Source organism: Nannospalax galili, unplaced genomic scaffold (genome assembly GCF_000622305.1).
Source record: "Nannospalax galili isolate Female #2095 unplaced genomic scaffold, S.galili_v1.0 scaffold139, whole genome shotgun sequence".
NCBI lineage: Eukaryota > Metazoa > Chordata > Mammalia > Rodentia > Spalacidae > Nannospalax > Nannospalax galili.
This window is the reverse complement of record NW_008345884.1, coordinates 752795-766288: the sequence shown is the minus strand read 5'-3', so window position 1 is coordinate 766288 and position 13494 is coordinate 752795. Positions and strand designations below refer to the sequence as shown.

Here is a 13494-nt window from a genome sequence, read left to right as displayed (position 1 = left end):
TATATATCTCCAACTCATATTAAATTTCCACCTAAAGAGCCAGGCATGGTGGCACATACCTTTAATTTCAGTATACTGGAGGCAGAGGCAGGTGGATCTCTGAGATCAAGGCCAGCCTGGTTTACATAAGGAGTTCTAAGCCAGCTGGGGCTATAGGGAGACCTTGTCTCAAAAAAAAAATTTTTTTTTTTTTCACACAAAAAACTTACTCATGTTGACATGGAGCTTTTGTCAATACTTGAATAGTATTTGTGTACTTCTCTATACAGCTTTTAAAAGAAAAATCTAGGGACTGGTGATTGTGTAGTCAGTACAGTGGTTGCTTTACAAGTATGAGGACCTGAGTTTGAGTCCCAGAACCATGTAAACATGCTGTGCATGGTGGTATGTGCTTGTAATCCTGCTACAGGGGAGGTGGAGACAGGAGGATCCCCAGGGCTCACTGGAAGGCCCGGATATCCTAAACAGTGAGCTCTAGACCAATGAGACACCCTGTCTCAAGGAAGATAGTGTTCCTGAGGATGACACTGCAGCTTTCTCCTTGCCTCCTTGCACACATACACCCATGCCTCCATATGAATATGCACATACACCCACACACATTAAAGAAGAAACAACTAACTTTAATAAAGGTAAATTCAAAAATGTTACTCCTCTTTGGATAACCGTTAAAACCTAGATATACATCAGCAGCAGTTACAGTACTTAGAAGTCCTTGGATTAAAGGCTAAAATCACAGTCTAAAAAACTAAGAGGAGGAATTTATGGCCAGACATTCATCTGTAGAAAATTTGAACAGAACTTTATGTAGATGATGGTGTTTATCTCTGCCTCAGCTATACTAATTAGCATCCCATTTTCCAGGAATTAAGTACCCAGCCTTCACTCCTGTGTAACAATAAAGAAAAAAATACATAACCAGCCCTACAGTGGGATGAGTGTGTATTTTAAGACTAATCATAAGATATGTGATTTCATAATATATTTGCTTTTTAAAGACTCTAGTACTGAGTCAGTTAGTTGAAAATAATGACTTTTTACTCAATAACTAGAAATACACTGGAAATTAAAAATAAATGGCATTCCTTTTTAGAATAAATAATTTTGTTCAGTTTTTGTGCATGTTTTTAGTTTGACAGCTTTGAATTTTAATTTTTCCTATGGGATTTTATGATTTGATCAATAATTATTAATTTGATGGAAATGAACTTTGCTGCACACAAATTATGCACTTTGTCATTTAAGAAATAATTATTTAAGATTAATTGGCTTTAAATTGTTATTAAGCAGACAGCATCCATGTTTCAAGCCATGGAGTTATATTCCAGATGGAATCATGCCAATTTTCTGGAGGGTAGTTTATTGGACATCACAGTTTTTAACATGGTAAGTGGCAATGAATCATGGTTGCATTTCTAAAAAAATTGGCTAAAGTAAAAACAAAAGTGGTTACTTTTCAGTGAAACTTCATAATTTACATTTATTTATGTGTCCCTTTTTTACTGGCTCAAAGCTCTCCTGTCTTTTAAAAAAAGGAAAGAAAAAGAAAAAGGAAGAACAAAACAGACAACAATAGAAAACAGAAATAAATTTTTTTCTTGTCACGGTTTCCTTCTCTGTTCTTTTCTTTTGACCTTCAACTAGTCCTCTAGCTCCGTTATTACATGAAATTGCTATGAAAAGGTCACCATTATCTCTTGGTTTTCCTTCTAATCTGTTTACTTTTACCTTCTGATTTCCTTCACAAATCCCTTTATTTCTGTGACCTGTTTCCTAAATGTTGGTCTTCCCTTGAGACTTATGTTTAGTCATCTTGTCTGACTGTCACACATAACTTTAATTATAGTGGTGGTTTTATTGACCTGTGATATATTCCAAGTCTATTTCTTTACCCATTATAGTTTTGTCTTGTTCTGTGCTCCTCACTCACAATTACCTACTGCCTTCTGATCATCTCTTAGATACTCTGCAGGCAGTTAAGCTCTCAAACTGGATGTAGTCAACATTGCAGAGAAAAATCACACAACAAAATAGAGTAGTACCTGTAAGTTCATGTTATTAACCTTGACTGTACCTCCAAGTCTCCAGACGCTACTTTGTTTTATTTGTCTGCTTTCTCTTCACTCTGTACAATTTGTTTTTCGTGGTTTGTTTCTATTTCCCCCCAGAAGGTCATCTTTACTCTTGGCATATGACTTTATTTTATTCCTCATAGTGAAAATAGAAGTCATCACATAGCAGTTCTTATCTCATCAACAGACCTACCTATTCATCCATCCTTTCCTCCTTCCTCTTCAAGGAGAGAAGACTCATTCTTGTTGAGCTAGCCCTGCTTCCTAAAATATAAACTCATCCCCTTAAGTTCTTGTTTTCAACTTATAGTTTCCAGTTTTGACATCTTAATTTCTTCATCTTTTAAAATAAACACACAAACACACACACACAAATACATCTCTCAGCTACAAAGAGACATATTTAAAAAAAAAATCTCTTAGTTCAAATCCCCTTCTAGCCGCTACCCACTAATCTCATCACAACTAACTTTTGGGGGAGACTTTAAAAATTGAAGTATAAAATCTTACAAAAAATGTACGCATTATTTTAGTTCAAAGTGAATGCACCCAAATAGCCACAATCAGGTAATGAAAAAGGATGCCTTCAATGCCCCCAGATGCTTTCTTCTGCTCCCCTAGACATTCCCCATCCTTAAGGGCTATCATGATTTTTAATTCTATCACCATAGATTGATTTTGTCCTGCGTGTGAAATTTATAAACAGTTCTGCAGTAGCTTTCTCTTTTTAAATTTGTATTTGAATGATTTATCTGTACAATTTTGTGTATATCATTATTTTGTTTTTTTAATTTGTGTAAGACATTATATATATAGATAGATAATTTTCATATGATATCCAGCTAAGCTTCTTAAATAAACTATGTGCGTTTGATGTCCCCATTTGCTCATTATGCATTTATTCCTCAATCCATGGTAACTTTTCCTTTCTACACCCATGACTCCACTCACAAATACAGGTTCCTAATATACTTGACCTCTTGACTGCATTCAACTTTATTGTTTTCTCTTTCTACTTTCAAGTTCTTTCTTCTGGTTTCTCCCTCATCTACTCCTTGGTTTTCTTCCTTGCCCTTTTACTGTTTTGTCTTAGTCTCCTTCAGTGGATCTTCCTCCTCTTTCTGTACATTTCCTTGAAAGTTGTTATTTCTCAGAAGTCAGTCTAAGTTCACTCCTTTGCATTTGCTGTACTCACCACTCTAAATCTCATCTTTGAATGTTATTGCTATTGATGTACTCATGGCTCAAGAATCCATTTGTCTAGCCAAGCTGGCTAGCCAACTTTGTCTTTTGCTCTCTTGTGTTGTCTCCTACATCAACCTCAGCGGGTTGACAGCCAGTCTTCTCTTGTTTTTTATTACCACCACTACCCTTAGCCTTCCCGGATAGTTCTAATTTTGTTTGCTTTCAATCCATTATTCATGCTGAGGCCTTAGAAAAGTAGAAATGTGATGATGCTTCCTTTCAGTGAAAGAAAATAGTTCCCAGCTACACATGGTGATGTAGGCCTGTTAATCCCAGCATTTGGGAGGATGAAGCAGGAGGCTTGTGAGTATGAAGACAAGCCTGTGCTACATAGTAAGAGCCTGTATTCTTAAAAAGGTTTCCTCTTCGTTCTTTGGATGTAGTCCAAACTCTATAAAGGGATTATGCTGTTGTTTTAATTTTTGAAACAGGGTCTTACTGTGTTGCCCAAGCTGGCCTCAAACTCAGCAATTTTCCAGCCTTAGTAACCCAAGTGCTGGGATTACAGGTATGTACCACAACCCTGGCCTCTTCATGAAGGCTTAATGATGTATTTTTGGCCCTTTTAGAGTGATCTGAAGTCACTGGTGCTGTTGTGCTCTGCATGCCAGTGCAGCCTTCTTTGTTCCTTCGACTATACCTTGCTCTCTTCTGCTTTAGGACCTTTGTTTTTCCCCAAATTTAATATTAGTAAAATATTCAATCATTTATTATTGTTTATTCAGTACTAGCATACATTTACTCATATTTATTAGCCAGGAGAATTATACATTAAGACTTATGTACTTCTGATATTTTGATATTATACAGATACATAATTGTTTGAGTTTTTAATTATATATTTTCCATCCAACTAGGATTCTCTTACCTTTTATGCAGTCATATGCAAGGTCTGGAGGATTTTCCATCACTGGAAAGATAAAAACAGCTCTGATTGAGAATGCAATCTACTATGGTACTTATTTGCTAATTTTTGGAGCATTTCTAATTTATGTAGCTGTAAACCCACGTTTGCATTTAGAATGGTAAGAAACATTGTTTCTGTGTATGTTTGTACTATTTAAGATTGACCTTTATTGCATACATACAAGTAAACAGACATTTCATTAACTAACATACCAAATTATATGTCTTACAGATGCTCCTCCAGGAATATATGAATTGTATATATTACTAAGGAAGAAAATACGGAACAGTATCTTTAAATATATCTTAGGTGGTAGAATAGTATTTTGACTAATAACTATATGATAAACCTAATGTAATTTTTGGTAGAACTTCAAATTTTATAAATGACAAATATCTGGATTTCTTTTTCACTGGAACATATATATATATATATATAAATATTTTTTCCTTTTGCTTTGGTTATAGTTGAAGGAATAGTTGTCCTTTATATTATTTTAGATTTAGATATTTTAGTAAACAAATGTATTTTGTGCATATGATTTAAACATATGTCATCCCAAGCTGGAGCAATGGCTTAGCACCAGTTAAGAGTACTGGCTGCTCTTGTAGAGGACCTGGGTTTGATTCCCGGCACTAACATGACAGCTAAAAACTATCGGTGACTCCAGTACCAGGGGAATCCAATGCCTTCTTCTGACGTGTGCAGGCATTTTACAGCATGGGTACACTGACACACATACAGGCAATACACTCATACACATAAAATAAAAATAATATTTTAAAAAATGTCATCTGAAAATTTAGGAATAGAGTAATTGCATTAGGCCCCATTGTTATATCCTTGAAATTTGTTTTGGTCTTAACACAAGTTAATTTAACATGTTACAGGTGTCTCTTGGTTAATCTTGATTGAGAAAACACCTAGTAAAAAATGTTTTCTATTGGGGGAAAAAAAGTCATGAATTAGTCTGTATTTTAATTTGAACTATAATATAAGTAATGTTTCCAATATTGAAATCTGTTTTTATAGTCACACTCTATCTTTCCATTAAAATTTGCAGATTATCTGCTGTGACTGAAAGGAGTTGATATTTATATGAAATCCTTCTTTTCCTTTAGGATAGTTTTTTGAAAATGCATTTAATACTAATTAGTTTTATATTTTTAGAGAAAAATATACTTCTCAGAGCTGTCTTATATTTTCTTAGGAACCAACTTCAAACAATTGGGATAGCTGCTGCCAACACATGGGGTCTTTTTCTTCTTGTGTTACTATTGGGGTATGGCTTGGTGGAAATTCCTCGGTCATATTGGAATGGAGCCAAAAGGGGTTATCTGCTTATGAAGACTTACTTTAAGGCAGCCAAACTGATGACAGAGAAAGCAGATGCAGAAGAGAATTTGGAGGATGTTATGGAGGTAAGCAAGCTTAAACCTTACAAAATCAGTTATGATCTAATACTGTATCTTTGTGTTTGTTGACAATTCTCTTGACTACAAATGGCGCCATGTATGGTGTGTAAATGTTTGCACTAGTAAGTTTTGATAAATTTTAATTTCTTTGGTAAGTATTTTATGGTAGTAAATAATAAAACAGGCTATTGTCTACATATCTTTTAATTCGTTCATAACATCTAATTAAAATTTTGGGTATTTCTAGGCTAGGCAGTTCCTCTGAGTTTTATTAAATTGTCACAGATCGCAAAAAAATATGCATGGAAGTTGACCTGCACAGTTCAAACTCATGTTGTTCAAGGGTCAACTCTGTTCTTATACCTTTAAATGAGAGATTTAAAAATCTCTATTTTATAAATGAAAATGAAGCACAGAGAGTTTAAGTAGCTTTCTTATGCTTACATAGCTAATAAGGAGGATCAGAGAATCTAACTTGAGTTCATGCTTTAACAGGGACCAGGGAGCTTTTTAAATTACAAAGGATTAGTTGATAAATATTTGAGACTTCATTGCCACGTGGTCTTTGTTGTATGTACTTAACCATTGTAGTGTGAAAGCAACTATAGAATATACATAGTGAATGAAGTTATGCATGTATCCAGTATGAGAACAGGTAATAGACTGGATTGATTTGATTTGATGACCCCTATTCTTAACTATTATCGACTTCTCTTTTCTGTCTCTGAACAAGTTGTTACCAACGTACTTCATTTTCAAGTCTGAATATAAATTAGAATTCTTCAGGGAGGCCTTTTGCATCAGCACCATAGGGCTTCTATAATAACAGTGCCACAAATTGAATGTCTTAAATGGACTTACTATCTTGTAGTTCTGCAAGCTAAAAGTCTAAGAACAAGGTATCAGACTTGGTTTCTTCTGAGAGCCATAGGATAGTGTTTCATGCCCTTTTTCTAGTTTCTGGTCGTTTAGTAGCGATCTTTGCTCTTGCTTGCCTTGTAGATCTTTGCCTTCATCTTCACAGAGTATTCTGCCAATTCCTTTGTATGTATGAAAAATTCTACTTTTTATAAGGACACCGGTTACATGGGATTAGGTCCTACTACCACACTCCAGTCAAACCCCACCTTAATTTAGCTCATCACATCTGCAACCATTCTGAATCAAAATTAGATCTTGTTCTGAGATCCTGGGGATTAGGACTTCCAATGTGAACTTCTAGGTGATACAAGTTCACCCCATATTCCTTTCCTTGGTCCTTCTAACTTTAAGATACTCATTTTTTTTTTAGCCAAATGGATGAATGAACAAATGAATTTGCACCGTGATTAGGAATTTTTATTGTGTCTTTTATTTTATCACTTACTCTGTATAAAATGTAAGCGCTTATAGCAGCAAACATCAATTCAAAATGTAGGAGTAAATCACTTATAAATAACACTCTAGTACTTTTCCTCAGGCCTGTGATGAATGTTGAACATTTTTCAAAATAACATGTTTTATATTTAATTTTTATATTTAATTTGGTATATAACTTTAAACTTATGAAAAATTTTTAGATATTTGATAAAATATTTACATTTACTGAAAGATTATAATTTAAGTTTGGTAGCATTCCTGCAAAAGTTGGCATTAAATTAAGTTGTTGCAGATTTGAAGACTTTGGATGTTGCCAGTTCATTTGTCATTTCTTCAGCAAATACAAGTTAAATTTCTTTTTTGAGGCTTTGTTATAGTTGTTTTTCATTACTGGAGATTGAATTGAGTGCCTAATATATACTAGGTGTCTTATCACTGAGCTGTACCCTAGGCCTCTTTTACTTTTTATTTTGTTGAGAGAGAGTGACAGATTTCACTAAGTTGCCTAGGCTGTGAACTCACTTTGTGTTTATGATCCACATGTCTCAGGCCTTCTGAGTAGCTAAAATTACAGTCTTGCCCCACCAGGCCCAGCTCTTACTCGAGATCTTGATTTTGCATGGAGAAACCAAGGCTATCTGAATGAAATAGATGTTCTGTTATTAGATAGGAGCCCTTTACTTAGGAATAAGATAAGACATGCACAATTGAAAAAAAACTGGCATTTTATGCGTTCTGTGTTATTTAAGTATACTGTCATCAGTTTAAAGTGTTCTTTGTCCCTATCCCCGATGCCTTCTCTCCTCTCTCCCTTTTCTTTTTTGAGTCAGGGTCTCACCATGTCATTCTGTAGAACTGGCTGGTTTTGAACTTACGGTCTTCCCACTTTTACCTCCCTAGTGCTATGCCACAGGCCTGCGCACCACTCCTGGTATATTAATTATTAATATTATGTGTTATATATATTATATATTTATATCATATATAATATATAATTATATATAATTTGTTAATTAATATTAATATATTTAGCTGTCTAGACTAGAACATCATACATCCCCTTATGGTATGATTAAAAATACACAGGACCTGTTCTGCTATAAAGTGGCTTCACAAAATTTAAATAGAGATCAGAAATGATGAAATACGATCTGGGCTTTGTAGGATGGCTAGAATACTGATAGCTAACAGGATTCTGGTAAAAAACCAGGAAGTTTGAAAGGAAAATTAAAGTGGACATAATTTTATTTTTCGAAGATAAAGCCATGGTAACACCTTGAATGTCAAGTGGAAAAGTCCAGATTATATTTTGAAGGCAGTAAAAAAAAAGCTCATTAACACTGTCCTATTAGAGAAGAGACATGATCATATAGATGATTTAGGATAATTAGTCTGAGGGATAGCATGGAACAGAAATGTGAATATTTTAGTTTGAGAGAAAACTTAGCATGCACAGGTGGTGATTACATCTTTTAATAGAACACAAAATACAAATAGCTTTTCTTTAGTTACCATTTACTTAGTTATCCATATAATCCCCAAATGAACCTTTGTAAAAATCAGTTTATTTTAATAATTTTCATATCTCTAGAATATATGCACCCATGTGTCTGTTACTTTTCTTTGACATATTAATAAAACTTTTAAGCAATTTAAAGCCATCCAAATGTATTTGCTAGATGGCATACATTTTTTCATTTTTATAGGAACAGAATTTTGGGGATGAAGAAAGAGCTATGTACTTTGACATAAACCTGCCTATTTGTTTGTTTTCAAGGATGTTGTTTCTAATTCTTATAAAAGGTCTGATCGGCTCAGAATGAAGGAAAACTTATTTTGTTTGAAGGAGACAAGCTAATACTTCAAATGCCCACACTTTAAAGATGAGCTTCTGAAGGCATCTTAAATTTATAACATAGCAACTATGAAAATTTGACTGTTTCAGTACTTGCTTTAATTTAATATGGTTAAATAGTTTGAAGGGAAAATATATGCTATTTCACATATATGGTCAGATTATGTACTTCATTTTCAAAGTAAGATGAATTTATACTAACTGCAAACTAAGGCAACTTGCGCCATAGAATACTGCGCCATAGAATAATAGCGTTTCAGAGTGACGTTTCGAAAACCCAGCTATGAGCTAGGCATGGTAACATATATGCTTGCAATCCCAGCACTGGGGAGGCGTAATTAGGAGGATCATTAGTTCAAGGCAGCCTGCACCATGTAGTAAGTTCTAGTCCAGCTTGAACTACGTAGGGAGAACTTGTCTCAAAAACCAAAAAAGTAAAATGAAGTAATATAAAATCTAAAGATAAAAACCCAAATCTAATTTTGCCAGTCTTGTGTTTGGGACTAACATATTAACCTCAAAATGGATTATTACTAAGGTTTCTGAGAGGTCTTTGATTTTCTTTATTCAGCCTGATCAAGTATTGGCCGGCCCTTTATTCTTTTTTCTGTCATTCTACTGTTCTCTTTAATTCAGCCTGGAGACCTTTGTTCTTGCTGTCCTTGCTCCTGTTTGGAATATTCATGTCCCTCCCTTTGGTTAACTGACTCCTACTTATTTTATTTTTATCTCACTTTAAATTATCAGTTTCTCAAAAACTTCCTAAATTAGATTATTCTCATTCAGAACATCCTGTAGTTTTATAGCAGTTCTATACTGTTTCTGTTTATCAATTTTCCTCATAAGCTAAGTCCCTTCATAGGAGCAGTGTCTGTTGGTATAGATTATTCAGATTATTCATGTATTAGATTTTGGTGGATACTGGTAAATTATTCTCTGAATAGATCACTTTTTTTACTGTGTATATGGTGCTAGTTTCTCTACAATCTTATTACGTGATATTAGTATATTATAATTTTGCAAGAAATTTTTTTTTGAAATTTGTAATTGTTTTTGCAAGCTTGAATGTTCTCTTAGATATTTTCAAGTGAATTCTATTTTGTATTCTCATTTTTTGTTTATTTAGAAGAGGTCTTTACATATTAAAATAGTGACTATTTGTCATAAATTGTAACTTTTTTTCATAATTTTGTCATATTGTTTCTCTGCTTCCAGTTCTGAATCCCTTAAAGCCATTCTCCAACCTGTACTCTATATGTTCTTTTAAAAATCTCATCAGTTCTCTACTCCTAGGCTGTGGCATGATTTTTTTTTCCTGCTTATAGGATAGTGATCTCAACTTTTGTTTCTATTTCATGAATGTTGTAGATTATTATGATTTCTAGGAAATACTAATTCCAAACATTCTGTTCTGCATGCGTGCGTGTGTGCGTGCGTGCATGCGTGTGTGTGTGTGTGTGCGTGTGTGTGTGTGTGTGTGTGTGTGCACACTATATTATTGTGGGTGTGCTTGATAGTTTTAGTGTCAACTTGACACACCTGGATTGAGGGAACCTCAATTGGGGAATTGTTTCCATTGGACTGGCCTGTGGTCATGTCTGTAGGGACATCTTGATTGTTGAGTGATGTGGGAGGGCCCAGCCCACTGTGGGTGGTGCCACCCCTGGTCCGGTGGGCCTATGTTGTATAAGAGCAGGTTGAGCAGGGGCCAGGGGAGCAAGCCAGTAAGCAGCATTCCTCCATGGCCTGTGCTCCAGCTCCTGCTTCCAGGTTTCTTCCCTGAGTTCCTGCCCTTAGGTTCCCTGAAGACAGACAAATAAACTCTTTCCTCCCCAAGTTGGTATTGGCCAGAGTATTTTGTCACAGCAATGGAGAAACAAACTAGAACAGTGAGTATATACATGTGTGCACACATGTAGAGTCCCAAGGTTGACACTGAGTGTCTTTTCCTGATTGCTCTCCACCTTTATTTTTTTAGACAAGGTCTCTCACTGAACCTTAAGCTCATTGATTCCACTAGATTGACTGGCCAATGAGCTTCAGGGATCCAACTTTCTCTCCACCCCCCACAGTGCTGGAGCTACAGGGGTACACCACAAGCACTAGCTTTTTATGTGGTTTCTGGGGTCTGAGCTCAGGTCTTCATGCTTGTGCAGCAGTCATTTTACCCACTGTGCCATTTCTCCACCTTTTCTATGTCTTTTAATACTCATTAAGCTACTTATTTATCTCATTATCAGACAGTAATATTAGTCAGTAAAATTAACTGACAACACCATATTAAATTAGTTACATCTCTCATTGCTGTGATGAAATAACTGACAAAAGCAGCTTAAGAAAGGGTTTATTTGGATTCACAATCTGAAGGGACAGTCTGTCATGGCAGATAAGGCATGGTGACAGGAGAATTAGGCAGCTGATCATATTGGGTCTGTAGTCAGGAAGCAGAGAGTAAAGAATGCTTGGCTCACTTTATCCTTTTTTCAGTCTAGGACCCTAGCCCATGGATGGTGCTACCTACAGTTAAGTTGGGTCTTCCTACCTCTATTAGCCTAATGTAGAAAATTCCTCACAGATATGCCCAGAGATATATCTCCAAGGTCGCTCTAGATACTGTCAAGTTGACAGTATAAACCATCATGAGTTTACCCCTTGTCAACTTGACATCCAGACATCATCACTTTTAAGCCTGACTTTCTACCCCTAGTCCCCATAGGCTCATGGCTTTTGTGTAATGCAGAATGCATTCAGTCAAATTTCAAAAGTCCCCATACTCTTTAACAGTTCCAACACTGTTGAAAGTACAATTGCAGCCTCATCTGAGACTCAGACAATCTCTTAACTCTTGAGTCCCTGTATAATCAGAAAGAAAGTCGTATACTTAACATACAATGGCATGGAGTGAACATTGCTATTCCTGAAGGAAGGAATGAGGACATAGGAAAGATCACCCCAAAGCAAGATTGGACTCAGCAGAGCAGATACCAAATCTTGCAGCTCTGTGTTAGACATCTGAGGCTCATATTGGAGTCATCTTTGCTCCAAAGAACTTAGACGGCCCCTTCCCTCTAACTCGGCCACCTGCAACACACATAGCCTCTCTCTGTCCATTTCCACTATATGCTGGTGCTTTCCTTGGTCCCAGCATCTCTGACATAACTTTGTACCATGTAGATAAAATTGCCAAGTTCTGCTCTCAGGTTGAGATGCAGCATGGCCCCTTTGGACCGTAGTCTCTATGGCAGCATTAAGTGAACTCAATGTGTTTAAAGAAATGAGCACATGAATTTGGTAGGAAAAAGTTGTGGGAGGGATAAAGAAGGAATTGGAAGGGAATAAATGGTGTGTGTGTGTGTGTGTGTGTGTGTGTGTGTGTGTATTTGATCAAGTGCATATGCATTTATGAAATTCTTAAGCAATAAAAAATAAAGGAAGTCACATATAAAATCATAGTTTTCGCCAAAGTACAATTTTGTTGTATTTATAGAGAAAGGAGGAAAGGAAGAAATTATTCTGTTACTTTTTAACTTAGCTTCACTGACGTTCAGGACATGGGCAGAATGCAGCTAGACTCCTTGCCAGAATGAAGCAAAATGGCTTGTATTCCGTATCTTTTTTAGTAACCTTATTCCCCTCTGAAACCTCATGAGCCAGTCCTTCAATATCTGCATTTCTCTCAGCATTCCTTTCTTCCAAACTGACTTAGAATGGTTCATTATGCTCTGCTTATAGCATTCTAGGACTTTCTAGGTTATAGATAGAAGCATATAATCAGGATTATCACAATAATGGTGCCACTTCTACCTATTTTCTCTAATAGTTGCTTTTCTTGTTACTGTGGTAAAGTACCCGAGAAAAGCAGCTTAAGGAAGGAAGGGTTTACTTATTTTGGCTCACAGTTTGAGGGTGCGGTCCATCATGGTGGGGAAGGCATGGCAGCAGGAATATGGGACAGCTGGTCACATTTTGTCCACAGTCAGGAAGCAGAGAGTGATAAATGCTGATGTTCAGTCAGCTTTCTTCTTTTTATGCACTCCATGATTCCAGCCCATGAAATGGTACTGATCACATTTAGGGAGACTCTTCCTTCCTACCTCAATTAACCTTACAGGCATGCCCAGAGATTTATCTCTAAGGTGATTCCTAATCCTGTGAAGTTGATAATCAATATAGATCATCACACATGTCTTCTCATCTATACTGCTGATGAATGTATAGTGTGGTCTGAATAAATATGGAATCAGTCAATTGGTTGTGCCTAGAGAGAGTACTTTCCTATTGGAAAGCAGTAGGTACTTTGTGGCATGAATAGTCTTTTCTGCTTCCTATAGTTTCTTTACTGTATTTCAGTAAAGAAATACAGTGAGATAATTGATAATTATATTCTTTTTAGAAACACAAAGTTTGACAGATGCTTTGTGAACTTTTAAAAATGGTTTTATTTATTATTTTTATTTTATATGTATGAGTTCATTGCCTGCATGTAGATAAGTGCACCTGTGTCGTGAAGTGCCCACAGAGAAGAGAAGAGGCTGCCAGATCCCCTGAAACTGGACTTACAGATAGTTGTTAGCTGCCATGTGGGTGCTGGTATTCGAACCCAGGTCTTCTGCAAGAACAACCAGTGTTCTTAACTGCTAA

At 35.9% G+C, this 13494-nt stretch overlaps 1 protein-coding gene across 5 annotated transcripts in view; it reads left to right on the top strand.

Annotated features, from left to right (window-relative positions):
• Positions 1 to 13494, top strand: part of Lmbrd2 (LMBR1 domain containing 2) — a 73973-nt gene that overhangs the window by 12502 nt on the left and 47977 nt on the right. For 4 of the 5 annotated variants that reach the window (XM_017800342.2, XM_017800341.2, XM_029567783.1 and 1 more), the window contains 3 exons: positions 1288 to 1386; positions 4175 to 4342; positions 5435 to 5645. In XM_017800342.2, the coding sequence (XP_017655831.1) occupies positions 1288 to 1386; positions 4175 to 4342; positions 5435 to 5645 (478 nt within the window). The remainder of the gene's footprint in view (positions 1 to 1287; positions 1387 to 4174; positions 4343 to 5434; positions 5646 to 13494) is intronic. The other variant, XM_008842068.3, reaches the window with a different exon arrangement.